Consider the following 22,382-nt stretch of genomic DNA (forward strand, 5'->3'; position numbering starts at 1 on the left):
TGGTCGGACAATGGCAGTCATGAAATGTTCCCTCTGTGGACTGTCAATCAAACTGCTCTCCCCCTGTCTGTCCATCACTCTGTCTGTCTGTCTGTCTGTCTTCCATCTCTTCAATGCTTTTCTTAATTTGTAGTTGTGAGTCTCTTCTCTTCTCTTCTCTTCTCTTCTCTTCTCTTCTCTTCTCTTCTCTTCTCTTCTCTTCTCTTCTCTTCTCTTCTTTTCTCTTCCCTCTTCTCAAACAAAGTCCTCCACTGTTTCGGCCTCTGCCTGCTCTGTGTAGGCGTGAAGCTCGACTGCTGCTCTGCGGTCAGTATAGACTGTTAAGACTACTGCTCTGTATTTGTGTCACAGTGAATGTTAGACAGGAGTAACTGATTCCAGATCAGAGCCTGGAGGGTTTGTGGGTAAGGTGGATCTTCTTGACCCGCAGAGGCTCTCTGCAGCTGAATGGCATTCCTGGTGTCTCTGTTACTGAAAACCCTCTTTCTCTCTGTCACTCACTACATTTCTCCCTCTTTGCTTTACTTTTTGTTCTTTTTCTTGACATGGTCTTTTTCTCTTTCTGCAGGTCTAGACTGCTGGTTGTGAGGATGTTGTCTACAGGACAGATCAGGTGGTGTTTGTGGGCTCCACTGGTGTTACTGGCCCTAGTTTCCCATTTCCCCAGTAAAGCACAGGGTCAAGGTAAGTACTTTTTTCCCTTCTCTCTTTGCTTCTCACCCTCCCATCCCCTCCTCTCTCTCTTCCCCTCTTTTCTCTTCACATCTTACTCCACTATTCCAACTCTGGCCATCGAACCTCATCCCTGTTCCCCTCATCACTCTTCTCTCCTCACCTTCCCTCAAGCCTTTGCCCTCACCTCTCCGACCTTCTCCATCTCCATCTCCTCTTCCCTCTCCTCAGCTGACCTCTCTGTGTCTTCTCCTCCTCCGTAAACACATCATTCCTCCCTCTGCAGCCTCTCCGTTTGATGTGCAGGCTCAGTCCAATCAGATCACATCACACTCATGATCATATCACCCCATATCATCATGCCGTTTCACCCCGGCAGCATGGCAACGTGTGCAAACCCCCGCTGCCGATGCTGCCACGCTTCAGAGGGGTTTTAATAAATGTGTTGTAACGGTGGCGCTTCAAGCTGTGATGATTTGCTGCGCAATGTGGCGCACAAAATATAACGCTCCAGTGTGCCTGGTAATCAAACTCACCTCAGCAAACCTGATTTAATCAAACTGAGCCTCATCAAAAAGTGTGATGTTGTCTGTTTTGTGTTGAAAACAGAAACACTGTTGAAATAATGTGTGTTAATAAGTCATAGCTTGTTAAATCTTAATTAGCATCTTGTGTTAAAATTATAACAGATCTGCGTTGTTCTGAATTAGACTCAGATGTTCCTCCGGCTCTGTTAAAACTTTATGACTTCAGAGGTAAACCTCCTGGTCTTATCATGTGATCGAGACCAGGAGGTCAGGTGATTTAGGTGATAGATGTTAAATATTTAGACTGCAGCTGTAGGATGCTTTCACTGAGAAATACACGCTTTTATCTAAACTGATCCAAGAGGTCTATACTGAATCCTGTGACTGCAGTGTGTGTACATTTATAAAATGTGTGTGTGCTAATGGCAGCCTAAGAAGTGCAGGAGGTCAGACCATTATAGTTATCTGGACAGAGATCAAAATGACCCCAAGGGACACGTAAACATTTAGCTGACCCTCCTTTGTGTGTGTGTGTGTGTGTGTGTGTGTGTAGCTCACATTCCTTCCAGGATGTGGAGTTAGACGAGCAGAGAAGAAGCAGGTCTTGATTTAAAGCAACGCTCCACCAAGAAAATCAAATAGATGTTTTTTTTTTCTCTCTGACATTATTGTCAGAATCAATAATCCACATGTGACACAATCTTTGTATTGATCTGTTTTAACAGCTAAATTAAAAGAGGAATTCCACCCCAAAATAATAAAAAATAATAATTACAGTCCAGAGGTTTGTTTCAGGTCCATTATTACTGTAAATCCTGACTGGTTCAGCGTGTGGCTGCTTTGTGTTTAGTCTGCTTATTTACCAGAGGAATCTTTAATAAACAGTGATCTCCTTGCAATGACACTATTCTCTTTTCCTACCCTCATTTAATCCTCACTCTTCTCACTTTCCCTTTTCTTTCTCCTTTCTTCTCTCCTTCCATCCTTCTCACTCTGTTTTCCTTTAGTTATCTTTTTTTTACTCCTTTTCACCCTGAACATTTAATTCCAATTTACACCAGCAAGTCCATAGGTCATTCTTTTCATCGCAGGGAGACAGGAACGAGAAGTGAGACAGAAGTGTGACAGCATAAATTAGGCTGGGATTTGATCCCAGTGAATCACAGCAGAACATGGACGACCTCCCAGACACTATGGGAGTGTGCCCTGTTCAATCCCCTCATTAGGGAGCACGTGATAGCCATTAATTTTGCCCCTTCTGTCCCTGTGAGCTGCAACATCTGGTCAGAGGGGATTTGAGCTTGAGGATTAGTATGTGCTCTACCCATGCAGGATGTTTGTATATACAACACAAATGTTTGGATATCATCAGGAACTCCCACTACCAGAGAGTGGGCCAGTCCAGGGAGGCATTTTCACTGCAAGATATGACTAAATTTAGCAAATGATCTGGCATTCAGATCCACAGCAACAAGCTTTAGTTAAGATTTTTTAAGTCCAAGAATATCCCTTTACTGATGCATAATTTCATCCTATGAAAGAAATTGCAGATGTTATTGTTGCACATGCCTTGTGTCAAGGAGTCATTGTGAAACATTTGCTTTCACAAGTAAAATCTGAAGTGATTTTTTTTACATGACTGCTGGAATTGAAAATATTAAAGTTAACTTGACAGTCTGAAACACTGTGTTCTACAACATATGTTTATCTACTGCTAATTTATTTATCATTTCTTTCCTGCTGTAATGTAGGAAGTGATTGTGCAGAAGTCAAAAGTCACCATATGGTGTTTCGTGCTTCAAGTCAAGAGTTGACTTTTCCAATATCTAAGACAAAGATCTTGTTCAAACCTTAAAAGGAATAGTTCAAAATTTTAGGAAACAGGCTTATTCCATTTCTTGCTGAGATTGAGGTTTCCAAGCAACCAGCAGAGCAACCAGGAAGAAACTGCGACAGTGTTTTCGTTTTTACATTTTGTTTTTTTTTATACAGATTAAACAAATGAGATACAACGTGTTAATTAGAGAGCAGTAGAGCTGCTGCTGTTGGACGGAGCCAGGCTAGTTGTTTCCCCCTGTTTCCAGTCTTTGTGCTAAGCTAAGCTAACTGCCTGCTGTCTGTAGCCTTATATTTACTATATAGACATTAGCGTGGTGTCAATCTTCTCATCTGATTTGTGGCAAAAGGTGAGTGAGTTTATTTCCCAAAATGTGACCAAGTGCTTAGAAGTTCCTCAGACATATCTAAAAATGTTGATTTAAGAGTTGGAGGAAATGAATGAAACATGTTGACAATGTGAACGTTTTGCAGATATGTTCAGTATGAACATTTTGTGTTTTTGGCAGTGAACATTCAATGCAAGTATTTCCACATTAAACTATTTTTAAAAAGTACTCTTGGCGGCCGTGTATTTCCTAGAAATCGTATTTGGTATATATTAGTTGTACTTTCTATAAAGGTATATTTTTTGACCTCTGTTAGCAGATGTGATACAGTTTATAATGTAGAAATCTGCTTTTAAACTGAACAATGTACAACACTTTTTCTTTCTTTCTCTGGCTGTTGCTTTAGCCTTGAAAAGTATAGAAAAGAAAAATGTAAATTTTGTTCTCTGTTCAGCCCTCAGAGGGTGTAAGAGGTGACCTGGCACCTTGTGTCGCTGTTTCCAGTGCAGCAGTGACAGAAGCAGGATAGTTTGAGGAAAGATGGCTGCTGTCGCATCTGAACTCTGACCTCATTTTCAGGAAACAAAAAGAGTTGTCATCCCTTTTATTGTTAATTAAGCATTTATTTTTATACTCAGCCCCATTGCCTGGATGAAGCAGTCAGTCATTGTACAGGTGTCCTGTGTGTGTGTTTGTGTGTATGTGTGTGTGTGTGTGTGCATGCTTGCCGTGTGCTTAGTGAATTATTGTAATTGATTTCGTTGATTAGCCGACAGCTCGGGTCAATACTGTGCTTCAGGACACATCACAACAGATTACGTGCTTGAGAACACATTTACAAAGATATTTCACTTTTTGTGTTTACGTGTAAATGCGTGCGTTTGTGTGGCGAGTGTGTGCGGTTAGAGGGCAGACTGGTGAATTAGTATGAGTGAAAGTGTTGGCCGGTAATTTCAGTAATAATGCACAGAGAGAGAAGCCAATGATGAGAAATCATTTATTCACAAACAAAAGAGAGGATGAGATGGAACAACCTGTGTTGAATTTAAAAACTGCTAAATTATCCAAACCTCGACTGCCTTGACCTCGCCACTCGACGGCTGTTGATGGTAATCCAGCTTGTCATAATCATCAGCCACTTTGGACTAAATGGAGCATTGAATCGTTGATATGCGATGTTCAGGACGCTCTGTAATTTTGCCCTGCTGTTAAAGCATGTAGATAATGTTCTGCGATTGTAAAAAAAAAAAATTAAAATGAATGTTAATTACTCGAGCTGATGAGGATAATTCGAAATATGAGGTTTTGGAAAGAAACAAAAGGACAATACATATCATAGATGCTACACTTTATAACATTTCTCTGGTTATTCAGTTCACTCTACATCCAATATGCATACATATGCCAAATGACACAGTGTACAGTAGGTAGGAATAGTGTCAGGTGAAGCAGTTGCTCTCTGAAAAGCATGAAATAAGCTTCAGGCGTTTTGAAAACGTAGACATGCTTCCTAAAATCACAGAGTGGAATATTGTGCAGAGCCTGAAGTGACTTAAAGCTGAACAGATATTGTAGTAGTACAACGCTATGAATCGACTCCTTAAGCCTTGGTTTTCTTGAAACAACTGAGAAAAGCTGCCAGAGTGGTTAGAAAATGTCACTTGTTTAAAATGCAATTCAACATTTTGTGAATCGAGCTAACTCATCTTAAAGTAAAGGGGATGATCATTTCTTCCATATATATAATCCCTGAGAGATTAACCTGAGAGAAAGAGAAAATAAAAAGCTTTTTGAGCCTACTGGCTGTTTTTTTCACTTTCTTTAAGAACAGGCTTTGAAGGATAATTCTAGTTTATCACATCTTGGGTCTTATTTTTATAGCTCTGGCCATCATTTTTATCAGACATGATAACATTGCACTCACTGAAGTAATTGCTGAGATATGAGAATCCGCGATATAAAAAGTGTCGACGGAGAAAGAAACATGAGCAGTCAGACGATCAGATAGGTGCCAACAGTTTAGCTAGATTATCTTTATTTGGAGGTAAAAGCGTAAGTGAGAGCAACAGTAATGACAGTAATAATCTGTTATAGTGTAAAGTGGGTCAGATCTGGACTATTAAATCATGTGTAAGCTGTCATGAAACTTGTGTGTCGGTGAAATACAGTAATTTTGCTGTTTTCCTTCTTTTTCTCTTCCAAATAAGTCTATCTAACCTGTGGGTTTGGTTAAAACCTGTATGATTATCTAACTGTGTGTGTTTCTTGCTTTATTAAAGCAATATCTCCTGCAGTCTAGAATATGGACAATGTTTTTAAACTACTGTTTAAAGGAATAGTTCGACACTTTACACTGTTTCACTTTCTTGCAGAGAGCTAGTTGAGAAGATTGATACAACGCTCATGTATCTGTCTGTTAAATATGAAGCTACAGTCAACAGCCTGTGAGTTAGTTGTTTTTTTGTCACCGTGAGGTTGCCAGGCAACCAACGGAGACTCCAGGAAATAGTCTGCATCTGGCCAAGAAATAGTCCAGCACATAACTCCCCGTAAAACCACAAATTTATGTATTCAAACTTCAGTTTTTATATGAATTAAGCAAAAAAAGATAGAACATGTTAATTACTAAGCTTTAGAGGTGCAGACAGAAGAGTGAAGCTGGCTTTCTCCCCGTTTCCAGACATTATGCTAAGCTAAGCTAACTGGCTACCTTATATGTAACAGACAGACATGAAAGTGGTATCGGTGTTGAAACCCTGTCTCCTAGAAATTCTCTGGCATCAGAGTCCTTTGTCTTGTACGGCCCCCATCCACAACGACCTTTTCCCTTTGACGACAGCGATATACTAATGTAGCACTTCATTCATGTATTCATTTGCATTGCCTGTTTACACAATCCAGGTAGCATTTATGTTTGCTACAGTAACATAATTGGGAAAACAATTTAGTAGAATATGACAGTAATTTCTAGGAGATATGGTTTTGGTATTCACATCTATTTCTCAGCAGTAAAGCTAAAAGCGTATTCACAAGATATCGAACGATTCCTTTACTTTAAATAGTTGAGTATAGCGTATTGTAATTATTATTGATGTGATTGCCAAAACCAATCGGCCAAAATTAGACCTGTTTCTGTGTTATTATTGCAGACTCCAGAATTTAAATTGTATTGCAGTCCTAATTAGAGTCTCACATCTAATCAGTCATCTCCTGCATAATTGACCTAGTTAAGAATTTAATGTCTATACACTTTTGGTTGGCGGGATATTATATATCATGGCTCCCTTCACCAGACTGCACATGGGGACGGATCATCCAACAGACTCTTAATACTCAGCCAGTCCTTAACAGAGATTTCACACTCATGCACGCACATCCTGTGCATGCACAATGCAGCAAAGAGATAAGTGTTGAGGGAAAAGGCATCACTTACACAGGTAAGCGAATGAAAGAGACAAAAAAGGCGTTAAGCCACTAAAGGACAGGAGGAGCGGGGGGACTGTACTGTAGAGGAGGAGATAGGATAAAAGAGCTGAAGAGGGGAGAGGAGAAGACAAGGGAGGAGGAGGAGGAGAGGGAGAAGAGAGTTAAAACCCAAGGATAAGAAGAGAAGATATGATAAAGGAGTGAAGTGTTCCATAAGAGCAGCAGAGGAGATAAAAAAAAAAAGCGGAGAGGTGGAAAGAAAAAGCCAGAGTGGATTTGGGTTAAGTGCTATCTCGGTGAGCAGAGTAGTTCTTGTACCAACGAGACACAGACCACATCAAAAGACGTGTGCTGCAGCGCTGGATAGGCACTAAACACACACACACACACACACACACACACACACACACACACACACACACACACACACACACACACACACACACCCAGCTCCCTCATGTACAGTAGCTATCTTGTGGTGACAGTGCAAGCCAGCAGTTGTCATCCATAAATCCTGAGTATTAGTGAAGCTACTGTAGCCTGAACACTCATGGTGGAGTCAGTAGGCTAATCTGGAAAGAGAGGAAGAGGAAAACAAGGAATTAAGAAAGGATGGGAAAATGAAAGGAGGGGAAAAGATGAGAGAAGAGGAAGGAACAATCAAAGTATTGTGGAAAGAAGCAGTGGGGAAAAGAGAAGATAAAACAAAGACAATGGCAGGAGAGAGAACGGATTGGAAAAAGAGGATGATTGGAAGAGAAAGATGATGGCAATGAAAAAGAAAGGAGGATAAAAAGAGGTGAGAGGGAGGGCAGGGAAGAGGCAACTGGGAACGAGAAAGGAAACTGGGGAAAACCAGAAGGCTCAGAGAAGACAAAAGGAGGAGAAGAGCTGAGAAGAGAGTTGAATGGAAGTTGAAAAGTTGGAGATATTGTTGAGCGGAGGATGAAAGAAGAGAAGACAGAAGCCAACACGGAGCGGGATGGCGAGCCAAATCAGGAGATGGGAAGAGGAAGCTTGCGGAAGAAGTTGAAACAGAGACAAGAAATGAGGGGAGGGATGGAGCAAGGAGAAGATGAAGTGAAGCAGAAGATTGGACAGCGAGCATGTACTCATTTACCAGGAATCCCTGCTCGATTTTCACCGCTGCTAATCCTGGGAAGAGTCATCCCTTCTCAAACTGGGGCGTCAAGCTGCGCCTGCATTGCTCTAACCCAGATAATTCCAGTACATACTGGGCCTCCAGTTAAAAGACTTTTCTGGTTCACGCTCCCTACAGAGTCAGGAGATTACTCAAAGTTAGCCCCCTTTTCAAGCATGTTTGTATTACGGTTCAGCTGCATGAGGAAAGAACATGTTAAATATTGTTTTTGAAGGGATTTTCAATAATTTTCTGGCAGGCACAACAGTTTATAATTTTTTTCATTGAGGCTTCAGTGACTTTTTTTTTTTTTTTTACTCTTTTTACTGGAGCTGCATTTTGTTGCTAAGCAGTAGTCGCCAAAGTCCTGCCAAATGGCTGGACTTTCATTTACTACCTGGCAAGAAGCTTATGCAAGGCTCAGTCAGGAGCTGTTGGGGGGCTCGCTGAGTCCAGTGTTGTAGCTCTTTCAGATAAATTGCTCTTGTTTGTGTAATATACTGTTTCACTATAAGCACTGTAAGTTTGGAGGAGAGTTTAAGCCATCTACAGTGTCTACAGGTTTTTTATCGTGAGATACAGAGAGTGGATGTCTCTTCGCTGCGTGAAGTGTTTCACAAAAGCGTCTTGGCACTCAGATTCAGAGAGAAAGAGTGTGAATTGTTTAGCTTCGATCGCATTTATGATTGCACGGTGGTAAACAAGAGCAGACGTTTCGATTTGTGAAGGGTAATTTGTATCCGAGACCCTCATGTTCTGTCAGCATCCATAGCTATTGAAGCTATTATGTCCATATTCATTAATCATATTCGCTGTCTCTGAAATTGCCTCCATCTTATAAACCTTGACATGCATTCACAGCATTGAAGAGGGTCATAGTTGGCTTGTTCATTTTTTTACACAAGATTTTTATTATAATTCAGCGTATGTGCATGTGTGTGTGTGTGTTCATTGACTTGCAAAGCAAAGATCAAGGTATTCAAGGCAATTTTCACCCGGTTATTAGCACCCTGCCTGCCAACTCAATTCACCTACTATCAAGAACACATGAAAGGATACGGGAGTAATAATCCACCCGGCTCTATCATACACTTAAATTATTCATAGATTCTTATTGTGTGGTGTAATTATACTGTTTCATGCGATGCATTTTGAGTATTTGATAGGTGGCGTGGTGTGACTACTTAAGAAAAGCAGTGAGCAAAATGTAAAACTGAAGTGCTACACTGTGTCTCTGCAAACTGATCAAACGGACACAGAAGATATTGTGATGAAAAGTTCAAGAAGTTGTGAATTGCAACCGGAATCTCTCATTGGCTCCGTTACGTATTGTGACTTGACTTTAACATATGATGTAATACCATGACTAAAATCTGAAGGATGTTTGGCATGCAGCAGGTTGTAGCTGGAACATCTTTTGGAAAGCGATAAACTTTTTAACTTTAACTTTTAACCTTACCTTAATGATTGACTAAAGAAGAGAAAAACTGTAAGATTGATGTACTTCACTTATGTATAACATACCGACATATTTAGGATAATAAAAGTAGACAAAATCTACAGTTTAATATGTTTTTTTTTTTTGAAGAAGCTTCCATGACTTGTTTCATTTTGGTCTCACATTTCTTAGAAGGAACCAAGAAAGAAATTTTGTCACTCAGCTCAAACACTTGGTGTCAATTGAATGAAATAATTAAGTCGAGTTACATTCAACTAATCATTTGTTGTATAACCAAGAAAAGGGTCATAGAAGAAAGAAAAATACAAGAAAAAATACAAAAATCACGTCTGATGAGTGATTGAAGATAACAATTAAGGTCGTCATCTGTTAATATGTGGGAATTAACCAAGTGGAGCATTTCTATCTCTACCTTCAATATAACAACACAGTACATAATTTACATAATTTCATGCTATGGCTTGAATGGGATTTTCCACTGAGAAAGATGGAGGTCTGTTCTCATCAGCGAGTGAAAATCCTGCGCAGTACACCTCAGGTTGGTCAACATCATATCACCTGTTATTCTGTTTTTTTTTTCCTCTACACAATTTCTCCCTAATGCCTGATGTACAGTCTTTACATGTCCGCACTCACTAATTAACAGATCAGCACCAGTGTCTGCAGGCAAAGAATCGCTTATTTGGGTCAGAAGTTAAGATGAGGTCTCCCTCAAAGTTTATTACAGCTTAAAGGGATTCTTTGGCATTGAAATTGATGTTCATTATTATTCCCCGGATATCTCACGGTGCAGAGTAGCTGCTGCAGAGATCTCTCTCTCTGACATGTGTCCAGTGAAGAGGTTACTCAATATCTGTTTTATGTTAAACTCTAAACATTTTTCTGACTCAAGACCTGTGTTCATGTCTTAAAATTGTCATGACAGCAATAGTTACAGAGCTGTGAATCCACTGTGTGAATTTTAGAAAGGAATCATATTTTTAATAGCATGGATGGAACCTATTTTTTAAATTTTTTTTAATCAACAATGTGCCAAAAATAGTAATATACATATCTTAGAAATCTTATGCAACCTCATCTACTTATTAAGTGAATCCAAGCTGTGCTCTGACCCCAAACATAGTTTACTGTGTGTCAAAGTATCACTGTAAAAGTCAACAGGTTCATTTTGATCTGTTTTTAAAGAGTGCTGACACGTAAAGTGACTTCACATTGGCCCTCTAAAAAAACTGTGGGAACATATTCAATGCTTTGTACTTAAACTAGCATTGAATATACCAAATGGTGATATGTATCGCAGACATAAAGGTTATGTCTGCGACTTCTTTGTGCATCTGAGGTGAATATGTAGTATTCCATAATACTACATTATGGTCTACACAGTATCTGTTTTACTTACACTACATCTCTTTCATTCACTCTGCTGCTGTCGTCCTTTCATCTTTGGTCTGTCTGTCGGGAAATTTAGAAACAGTCCAATGCTCTTCCGCTTCTCTGCTACCCTCCTGATCCTGCAAAATCTGCCGTCTAACTGTGTTAAAGAAGCCACAGACTGTACACACACAAACACACACACAAACACGCATTCATTCATGCAGAGAATGGCTGCTGTCACTATTTTTTAACAGGCCACTGCAGATCTGTTTTCATTGACAGAGAGCTTTGAAAGTATAGTGAGCGGCTGAGGAGGCTTTTGTACACCAATCGTTTCTCCACAAAACTGTATAGATCGAGAATGTGCAAACACACACACACACACACACACACACACACACACACACACACACATTGGCACAGGCACAAACAGCTGCTTTATTTACTTTTTTTCATTGGATTATAACAGAGATTTAAATCATCCCTCCTCGTTTCACTTTTCCTTGTAATGTATCTTATAAAGAGGATTTGACTTAAACAGTTCATTTTAATCTGTGCCTTTTTAAACCCTTTTCATGCCGTTTTGAACACAAGCAAATGGAAACTGAGCTCTGTGCCATGTTGACCTGCTGTATGTGTTGCTCTCAAGGTTGCAAGAACTTCAAATAGGAAAGTCGTCATCCCTTTCTCTCTCCCTCTGTCCATCCATTCATTCATTTCTTCATTTCGAGTCATTTTTTGTAGCAGATTTTGTGGTCTGGGTCCTGTTTCTGGGTTTCACATAACTGACTTAGTCATCATGCTAACACGTGTTGATTGGTGGCTGGGAGCTTTTTGATGAATATATTTTTCATTCATCAACATATTTATTTCCAGTGATTTTGGGAACATTATTGAAGCTGATTTAAATGTGTTTTTCAGTTCCATCTCCGAGGAGGCTTCGTTTCAAAGTGCTGAGTGCAAGCAAACTCCTTGTTTCATGGAAGGAGCCCAAAGGAGACTTTGACAGCTATCTGTTCCTCTACAACAGCATACCAGGTAGGATGATTTTGATTTAGACACCTGTCAAAAACCTGCCACAAAAACACGCATTACAAATGTATAGAGAAAATACTTCTATGCTAAAGAGCAGTGGGACCTGACTTTTAAATTCTGGGAGAAGGATCCCATTATGACTTGGATTTTCTGTCTGTCAGGAAGGATTATGTAATTTATTTCTTATCAAGTCTCCCTTGAAGGATTTACACGCTTCAGAGATGTGGTAGACTCAAAGTTTGTCCTGCACTTCTGCCAAGTTTGAGACAAAGGAGTGTTTTTTCTGAGTACGTAAGACCTGTCAGCAGATTTGAAAATGGGATTGACAGGTACACAGGACTCTAAGACCTACACTGACTTATGATGGAGTTCAGTCCGGTCATTCATTCAGCATTATCACAGTATGGAGTTGTGGGAATGATGGACGCCTGACGCCTGCTTTTTATCCAGCTTGTCAGTCATAGATCAATGTAAAGACATAGGGCATGACCTTGTCTACTTCTGGGTATGAACAATATAGTCAGTAATCACCCTAATTATCATTGACGTCTCCTCCATCAAGTAATCACAGCATTGCTACCGTCACGGCCATACATCACCTTCACATCAATTCCTTGACTATTGCTGCACCGCTGCCTACATTTGTTCTGTATTAATGCTGAACGCTGCAGACAATTCTTTCATAGCAGTTGTAAAAATGAATAAGTAGGACTGAATAAGCACTCTGTAACATAAAACTTGTTTCTCGCAAACAACCCTTTGTGAGAAACGCCTCGTCTGACTATTTCTTGCTGCCTCCAACAGCTGAGAAGAGAACAAAAACTGAAATTTATGGCCACTTCCTCTCAGGGAGGAGTGAGAGTACAGCAGTATCTCACTGGCATTCAGCAAATGCAATAAAAAAAACATTGGACTTCCAGAGTGTCCTTTCTGGATCCATACACACTATGAGCTCTGATGACTGTTAGGGTGTCTGAGTAGCTTAATAAACCCTTCTACAATACCTGTCCTGAGTCCTGATGTACACTTTCTTCTGCGTCCTACAGCATCTGAGTCAAATGAGGGGAACGCCAGGCAGAGTAAAGCTAACACTGATAGAAGAAGTCCCTTTGTCGAGACATGAAACACCATTTTGGATCACAAAAGAGGCTGTCAGAGTGGCAGCTAACCTTTTGTCTCAACATAATATCCTGTTTCTTCTCAGAGTTTTCTCTAAAAAGGAGCAACTAACATGCAACTGGATAAGGATTGAGGTTGTAGACCAAAGCAGATGACTCATTTTTATGATCCAAAAAAAAAAGACTGACATTTTCTCTGCATGTATGCATTCTTAAAACATGGTCCACTGTCAAATTTCTCTCCCAATATTAGTATCCTTGTAGAAAAAGTAGTCCATGTCTTATTGCATCAAAAAGTGTTTAACTTTAGCCTGAGTTTCTCTCTCCAGTGGCTTTATTCTCTTAAATATGACAGCGCATGAATTAAACTAAAATAAGCACATATTGGAAGTCTGTTCAATAGCCTGCCAGTGATTCTGAAATTCATATAATGTGGTTTTTCTCTGTGTGTAGTTTCATATTTGCGTGTTCAGTTATCAGTGCCAGATGGCTATATTTGCTCTCTTAAATGTCAGTGGAGATGAAGCCAAACCCAGCACACTTTTTCTTCTTTTAAAATTGAAATTCAATGTTTTACTGTACTCAACTTCAGCTTATTGTTACACTGTAGCCGCAACCGATTTGAGGAATAATTTGGGTATTGGAAAATGGGTTTGATTTTCAGACATTTGTGATTACTGAGGGGTAAAATAGGTTGTAAAATTTACAGCAGCAGTGTAGGAGAATGTGCATAAATTTACTGCAGCACTAACGCATTAGACAGTAAAAATGTAACCATCTGCATTTTTGTACAGATCAACTTTTTAATATATCATGTAACTAAGTTTGAGCAAAGAAGTTGATAAGTTGCCTTATCAACTGGTTCGTATAATGTAGACAGCCAATCAGAATGAGGTGTTGCCATGACAGCAGGTTGAGTTTGGTCACTCAGGCTCGTGCAGCATTTGCTAGTAGTTAACGGCTAGTTAGCCGTCAACCATTAATTACATACGGATTTCAGAAAACACAAAACTGTGATTTTTAGGCCCTTTAAAAATACAAAAAAATATCAATGTATTAAAAAATATCAAATATCAGTGAAATCACCCTTTTTTCATTTTCATAAGAAAAATAAAGGTTTCACAAATCTGAAAGTGGGTTTAAATAGCGTTAAAGCTTTTGCTATGATGTCAAAACTCTTTTATAAGTGAAGGTGGAGAAATAACAGAGAATTGGGAAAAATTGCAAGCAAAGGAAAATAATGTGAAAATGTGAAAATAACAACATCAACTTGTCTTGTTCTGACGAACTGAATGCAAACCTCAGTTGGGACCATTTGAGGATTGTTTTGCTCGGTCTGTGGCAATTATTATTGTCATCCACCTGAATACTGGCCTGAATGCGCGTTGTGAGTTCAGGCAAAATCACAGTTTCCTGGAGGGACTATCTTATTTTATGATTGGTCAAACTCTTGTGAAAGCTTAGCTCCAGTTTGTGCCTCTCATGTATTAGCATACATTGGCGTCACAAACGTAACCATCGGTTTCTTTAAAAGATAATTAATCAGCAATATTTTAAAAACCCAGAAGGTCGTTCAAAAACGCTTACTGCTGTTCTGAAGGTATTTCCAGAATCCCCAAAGACTCTTCTAACCATCTGGATGAAAAATATTTCGCCTGCTGCATTATAAGAAAGATTTTTAACCTGTTCCCAAGTTGCCCCTATCTTACTGTATCAAAACAAAGATGGCAGCTACCTGGACAGGAAACAGAGTCACAATTTGGAAACGAGTTAAAAATCTTATGGTGCAGCGGACATAATGTTTTTTTATCCAGATGGTTTGAATAGTCTTTAGGGATTCTGGAAAATGGTTAATTATCATTTAAATAAACTGATAGTTGCCTCTGTGACCTGAATGCTGATACATGAGAGACACAAACTGGTGAAAACTGTGCTCTTGTGTCTAATTTTGACTTGCAGCATTTTATACAGTATTTTCATTGATGCCTGAAATGCACTTTGTTGGACACCAAAAGAAAAACAACATGGCTGCGTTTGTTTTCTGATGGTTGAACCAGGCCTGTTTTACGTTCGTGATGAAACATTCTTGTCAAGCAGAATACCCTGAAAATCCAGCCAACTTTCTGTATTTATTCCGGTTGAAAATGAACATGACAACAGTACTGGAAGCAGCTAAAACATCAGCTCCAGAATCCACTTAATTAAACAATATGATGATTTTAATGAGTTTTCCACAACTGAGTCTTTCCACAAGCAAACTGTTTTGGTTATCATGGAAAACAAATCAACATATATGTAGTTTGAGTTTCAAACATTGCTCCCTGGAAAGACTTGCAACTACTTTAAAGGAATAGTTCAACATTTTTGGGAAATTTGCGTGTTCACTTTCTTGCAGAGTTAGATTTAAAAACTGAAAACATCCTCATTTCTGCGTGCAAAATATGAAGCTAGAGCCAGGAGTTGATTAGCTCTACATAAAGACTGAAAGCTTATAACTAGCGAGCTTCGGTGGGCATATTTTTGAACTTTGGATAGAGCCGGAGTGGCTGTTCCATTCTTTATGCCCACCTAAGCTAACCTTCTCCTCCAGGTAAGGTGTTCTTCAACACTTTCGGACTGAAATTGAAATGAGAAAGGATGATTCGCACACCAAGTGTAGAAAATAATGAGGACAGGTTTTTTCCAGGAGGATAGGTCATTTTCTGATGTCACGTAATAAATGTATTTCAGTCATGAAAGGGAGGTCTACAAAGGAAGGGAGGACTCAAAAGATTATAAAAGGGTTTTTATGCCTGAGAAAACTGTCACACAAACTCTCAATGCAGCAGTGCTCATAGGGTGATTGTCCACCCTCCAAACTGAGCCCTGACATCCAGGTTGATTGGCAGTAGTTTGGTTCCTCTGTGTTGACAGTTGAGTGTGTGGCGTTAGTACCGATCCATGCAGCTACCTCACCTGACCTGCAGTTCCCTTCAGTAGGATTTATCTCCCTTCTCCTAAAGGCGTCATTAGTCATCACCCTACAGGGACAGGGGACAGAAGAGCTGAGGAAGCACACACACGCCTTATTGATGGCTGGATTGATTGCAGGGTCAAAATTTTAATGGGTTGATAATGTGACGTGTTGGCCTGACGGGGATTAACTGCAGAGGAGAGGACGCAAGCACACACACACACACCGACACACACACACGCTTGTTTCTTTGTGAGGCTCAACAATTCATTTGAAAAGCAAGTCCTATTCTCCTGCCCCAAACTAACCTTTATTATTTCCCGAAGCTTCATCCTCCTTCCCAGAAATAATAGAAATACTCAAAATTAAATTGAATCGAATACAAAGCTAGAGTTGGAATTTTTTCATCTTTTTGTCACATGCTATTCTTGTGAAGATATTTTCTCTTTAAAAGAACAGAAGTGGAAGAAAAGAGGAGCAAATCCACATTCATAAAATAAGCATTTCAACCTTGAGCTTGACATTGACCTGGCGTCATAACAGAGAATTTTAATCACGTCTTCCGCTGAATTAACTTCATATTAGCTCAGCCTTGAGAATACTAATATTTTGCCTCCAAGCAACTGAATGTAGCAACAAGAAATGAACAACATGGATCAAAACAGTATCCATGGATCTAACCTCTACCCCTCTTTTTCCTCTTCTTCTTCTTCTCTCTGCCAGGTGGTCGTCAGAGGGAGATCATAGTATCTAAATCTGACAGCAAGGTGTTGATAACAGACTACAACCCCTCTAAAGACTACATCGTCAGTGTCATCGCTGTCAGCAGCAACCAGCAGAGTAGACCACTGAAGGGTAGACATAAAGGTGTGTTCATGCATATTATGTTTTGTGCTTTTTATTCTACTGCTGTACTGCATTCTGTCGCCCTACTTTTGTCTGTTGTACTCTACTGTACTGTTCAATTCTGCTCTATTCTGCTCTGTATACCACTGTGCTTCTACCTGATACTACGCTACTCTACTCTCCTACTAAAATTGTTTTCTACCTTCCTCACTTCTCAGCTTTTTTTGTCCTCTCCCTTTGTTTCCTTTCGTTTCTCTCTTGTCCACTCCTCTTCACACATCTCGTCTCATCTCCTCTTGTCTCTTTTCCTCTTCTATCCTCTTGTTTCCTCTCCTCTTTTCTCCTTTCCTCTGTTCTCTGTAATGCTACTCTACTCTTCTGCACTGTATTCTGCTCTACTGTAATCTCTAAGTATGTATTGTATGTATATTCTTTTCTTATATTAGTATGTACACACAGATAGAGAGAGCACCGTCTAAAATCACTGCTTTTTGTTCTCTGGGATTCTGCTTACCGAATCTGTTCAACCTGCTGTAGCTGAAAGAGGTGAGAGTCATGGAGGAGACAAGACTGAACCCCAGAGGCTGACTGATTCAGTTGTACATCCTGAGGATGCCAACGAGATCTCCGGAGGTAGGACAAACGCTCACAAACACGGTTTCCAGGAGAGGAGGCCATACACAAATTCAGTGCTCACATGAACGTATAAATAAAAGGAACTGCGCTGAGTGGGACTCCGCTTAAAGAGTCCTCCAGTCAGTTGCCATAGTGATGTTTGGAGGTAGGACAAAATGGTGGTTAGCTCTGTCTTTCACACCAGCTCCATGGATCAGAAAGGCCAAAAAATATGAGCCTGGTGTCTGTCCATGTCCTGGAGGATCCGACTGTGAAGTGTTTCCCCCGTGCGGAGCTTGTGCGGCAACTGATTAACAACAAAAACCCACCTTTTTAAAGCAATACCCAGACAGACATCAGCCTGGTGGTTTACTTACCCACCAAGTGAGAGCACAGATGCCAAAACCATCTATGCTTCATTGGTGAACCATTCATCTTAGTGCTTGTTGGAAACTCTTTAGCATTTGCAATGTTGAATAATATTCGGTGGCTGTGAATCCTGATATTAGGCGATGAATGACCCACACTGTTCACTTGTGTCTGTGCGGTTGCCTGTTAATTTGAGCTACCCCTCCCCGACAAGGCTGTCTGGCTTTCTGTCTGTTTGTTATTGAAACCAAGATGTTCTTTCAGTTGGCAGCACTCATGTCCTCTTACTTAAATACCTAATATTTCAACCTCTATTCTATGAAATGTGAGAGAAGAAAGGAATGCATTCATTTTTGTCTTCAATGTATGTGTGTGCTTGCATAAAAACTATCTTATGTCTGCTGATTTCTTTACCATAACCGTGTTCAGCGGGGAATCTTTGCCTTGAGAATAATTGATCATTTGTAATATGGTTTTCTGTGTATGTGTGTGCCTTTTTGTGTGTTTGTGAGAAAGATGTAGCTGGTTATTTGCCGACTCAGACATGAACTCGTGGTTGAATCTGAGATGTATGAATATGATTGTTTTTACAAGATTTAAAAGTCACTTTTGGTGACATTTTTACCATTGCTTTCTAGCCATAAGTGTACACAACGGCAGAATCTCATTACTCAGCGGTAGGGTAGGGTGCTTATTATTTAAGCACACTTGCTTTAGGCTGGCTTATTATTCGTATTTTTGTGCGCAAGGGGATCATTTATCATCGGGCAGTAAAAGAATGTGGGGGCTCAGAGCTATTCAGGAAGTTGCGACTATTGAATATGATTTAAATAGGTCCAGCCTCCATTTAACTGTATAGTGCATGTCATCATTTTTTATGGACTGTAACCCTTATATATTATTTTCACAATATAATTTTACTCTGTAATGCTATATGTGCACTTCATATTTGCTGATGGAGCAAGAGAGGGAGACACACACACACACACACACACACACACACACACACACACTCACAGAATCAATCACTAAGGAATTAACCATGTTATAAAGCTTATTTATAGACACTTTGCATGAATACAAAATTAATTGGCTCTTAGGTGGAGATGAAAACACATCGATAGTAAATCAAAGCAAATTTTATATTGACTGCAATCTCTGGCAACACTTTAAGTGTCCTTATTACAATGTATTAACCTGCATACAAAGCTTGTATTGGATTCACAGTAAACAGACTTTTTCTTTCTGGAAAATACTGCACTGTCACTATGCCATCCTCTCAAAAAGTATTAAACCTACAGCGGAGACACAATAAAAGCTAAATCAACACATTTATGAAAAACGTAAACAAGCCTTGTTGTTTAACCAGAATTTCAATGGATGTGTTCCCATCGGCTAATTATGTGGTTCATTGTGACAGTTAAAATCAGATGGTGCAGTAAAACTTCAACATCATAAATTGTGTGGCGACCTTCAGACATTTTTATTTTTTGTTTCGGAAAGACAAATTAGATTTTGAATTGTGCATTCCTCAAACACAGACAACAACATGACAGAACTCAGGCTGTTATTGTTTTGGGAGAATTTTCCAGCTGTGCCTCTGGGCCAACACATCTGGTTACAAAATGACCAAAAATCATCTCTGTGACTTGAACTACCGCTGATCCCACACTGAAACTAAAAACAAACGAAAACTCATAACGCTGACACATACACACTAACACATACACACAGGTTTAGATCTTTTCTTTTTCTCTTTTCTCTCTTTCTTTTCCCTCCTCTCCTTCCTGTCAGTAGGTAGATTATAAAGCTGGATTTCCTTCGGTCTGCTGTCATCACAACCACTCACTATTCACTGCAGCAGAGGTGACCTTGATTGGTGTTCTGTCTCATATCTGTTGGGGATTATAATAATATCCTGCTGTGCTTCAATAGAATCTGTGAATGTACTGTGTGTGTGTGCAGCTTTGTGTACTGTATTGATAATTATAATGTCTCATGGCAGATCAATAGAAGGTGCTCTTTTATGTGTTACTGTAACATGTGAGTGCTTCTCTCTCTTTCTCTCTCTAACATGCTGTGTGTGTACAGTGATAATGCCTTGTGTTGCATACGTATGTGTGTGTTTGTGTGTGTGTGTGTGTATGTGTATTAGCTATGCAACACAGTCCATCACCGCTTTGTTCCAGAGTAGTGATCAGCTCGCTTTTATGTCAGGGTGTGTTGTTTACAAAACCTTTCATTAACAGCGGGTTCAAAATCTCTTCTCTGATGTCTGTGTGTGTGTGTGTGTGTGTGTGTGTGTGTGTGTGTATGTATGGGGGGGGGGGGGGGGGGGGGGGGGGGCACACATCAGACAAGTCAGTTACCTTTTTGCACTCAAGCTGTGTGTGCATGATACCCTCTGCATGTATGTTTCAGTCACAAAGTATTATTTGTAAAGGTGGGTTTTTTTTGCTTTTTTTTCATATAGTGACAAATTAGTTTGGGTCGATTGTAAATAAAAAGTCATATGAGAAACTTAATAATAATCAGGTATTTCTAGCATGACATACATTCATAATATTTTGCATTTAAACTTGGTAAACCGACGTCAAAGAGTGCAGAAAAGGAGAAGAAAATATGCAGCAAACTTTTTATCTAGCTTTAGCTTTTCATCTTTGCCTGCCGATATCAAAAGCATCCTGCTAGTTTGTGTGTGTGTTGTTATGTATGTAGACACGAGTGTTTGTGAGCATGTTCGTAAGCTGGATTGAAGTTCCTCAGATGTGTTTTAAAGTAGAGGGGAGGTATCCCTTAGTTGAAGGAAGTGTCATAAAACTTCTTGCGTTCGAGGTAAAATAACTACTTTAGCCTCCTACTTTTGTCCTAAAGATACTTTACAAATTACTTAACTGCATCTTGCAGAGCATAAGAACAAGCTGCTCTCAACTAAATACAGACTGTCCATTCCAGGAGCTTTAAATGAAGCTAATTTTCTGTCTGCTCTTGAGGTGTCATTGACTGAGTCTGGCTCTGAGCAAATAGGAGAGGTTTTAAACGTTTTTTTTTTTTTTTTTTTTTTTTTACCTTGCTTTGTAGTTTGCAGTCTGTCCAAGTTTCCTGCATTGATGTCAGTCATTTGTAGGTCTGCACCTCCAAGTCGATGATTTGAATCATCGGTCAGGGACTCCTGAGTTGGATCTCAGTTTAGAGAGAGAGGGCTGAAGCATTTTCACAGACTTTAAATCAACAGATCTTCAGAGCACATGATTCAGATGCTGTAAGTTACTGTTTCTGAGTTGAGGTGCCTCAGTTTTGGGGTTTTTTTGTTGTTCTTTGCTGTGTCATTGTCTGCAGAGAAAAAACAGGATGAACACAAAGATGCTACAAAGATTTAAAAACTTACAGACTCCTCTGCAGATAATGCTCAGCCTCATGCAAAGAAGACATCATTATTTATAAAGTTTAATTCATATTTATATAATAAATTTACAAATTAACTGCTGAATCAGATTCATCTGGGAAATTTGGAGTCAAGTTTAGCCTTTGAGTCATTTGCTGTTAAATAAGGTGTTAAATCATTCTGTCAAATCAGTGAAGTTATTATTCATGTACTCTTTGTAAATGAGTAACATCAGAGAAACATAATTACTGTGAAACATAATCACCTTATTCTTATACCCTTTAACCATCCTCCAGTAATTTCTAGTATTCACAGGACACCTACTGTGGTTCCCTCTACAGGAGATAATTGAAAACCTAAATACAGTAACATATGTGCAGCTCTTTTCTTCATATTGTTGAAAGTGCAGCTCAGAGAATGAGGCGCGCTGGGTGAATCATAAAGCAAAAGAGACAGGAAATGGGAAAATATCAACTTCTCTTCTCTGAAAATGTATATACAGTATGTGTGAATCATTCACAATTCTATAAAGACATCTCAGCAGGTCAGTGACTGAAAAAGAGAAGTTGATTCATTGAGAGCACAGCATGATAGACTGTGTGTGTGTGTGTAGCAGTTAGATTACAGTCTAGTCTTAAATATTCACTTTTTGTCTTCTTACTGACTGTATAGCATATTTGTTTCTGTAACTATAAAGTTTTGACTGTAAGATCAACAGACACAAAACATGCTTATCAGAGAAAAAAATAATGAAATGAAGACATATGTCATCAGCTCCTGATTGGGCTGGAAACATAGAGAGAGGAAAAAGACAATACTAGAGATCATAAAACTGCACAACATTTAAATGGAGACACACAAAAACACAAGGGCCCTCACAGCTACTAAATGATAATGAATAATAGAAAACTATTTTTTCAGCTACTTGCCAACTTGAGTGCCAAGTAAGGTCTGTCATACACTCACTTTCCACTTATTTCTGTCAGTTTGAACTCCGCCAACAAAGGACTCTCTCAGGGCTCCTTAATCAACTGACTGCATAAAAAATGGCGGTTTCAGTGCTTGACATTCTTACTGTAGTCTCACAGTCCAAAGCGTCAAAACATCAACATCTGCTCTTTGCAGTTTGGATTGAGACAAGGAGGCAGAGCAAAGACTGTGTAATGTTGTTACACACGGGACCAAATGATTTATAGTATATCTTATACTTACAGACTTATTTGCAGAATGTCCTCACCTGAAAAACTACAGCATTGGTCAGTTGTTCAGACATTTAAAATATTTAATTTTAACAAGT

At 39.4% G+C, this 22,382-nt stretch overlaps 1 protein-coding gene across 1 annotated transcript in view; it reads left to right on the plus strand.

Moving 5' to 3' along the window:
- Positions 1-22,382, plus strand: part of col14a1a (collagen, type XIV, alpha 1a) — a 150,852-nt gene that overhangs the window by 1,323 nt on the left and 127,147 nt on the right. Inside the window, exons 2-5 of the mRNA XM_042424334.1 lie at positions 569-684; positions 11,686-11,802; positions 16,594-16,737; positions 17,254-17,349. Coding sequence (XP_042280268.1) covers positions 591-684; positions 11,686-11,802; positions 16,594-16,737; positions 17,254-17,349 — 451 coding nt within the window. The 5' untranslated portion in view covers positions 569-590. The remainder of the gene's footprint in view (positions 1-568; positions 685-11,685; positions 11,803-16,593; positions 16,738-17,253; positions 17,350-22,382) is intronic.

Source organism: Thunnus maccoyii, chromosome 10 (genome assembly GCF_910596095.1).
Source record: "Thunnus maccoyii chromosome 10, fThuMac1.1, whole genome shotgun sequence".
In the NCBI taxonomy this organism is placed as follows: domain Eukaryota; kingdom Metazoa; phylum Chordata; class Actinopteri; order Scombriformes; family Scombridae; genus Thunnus; species Thunnus maccoyii.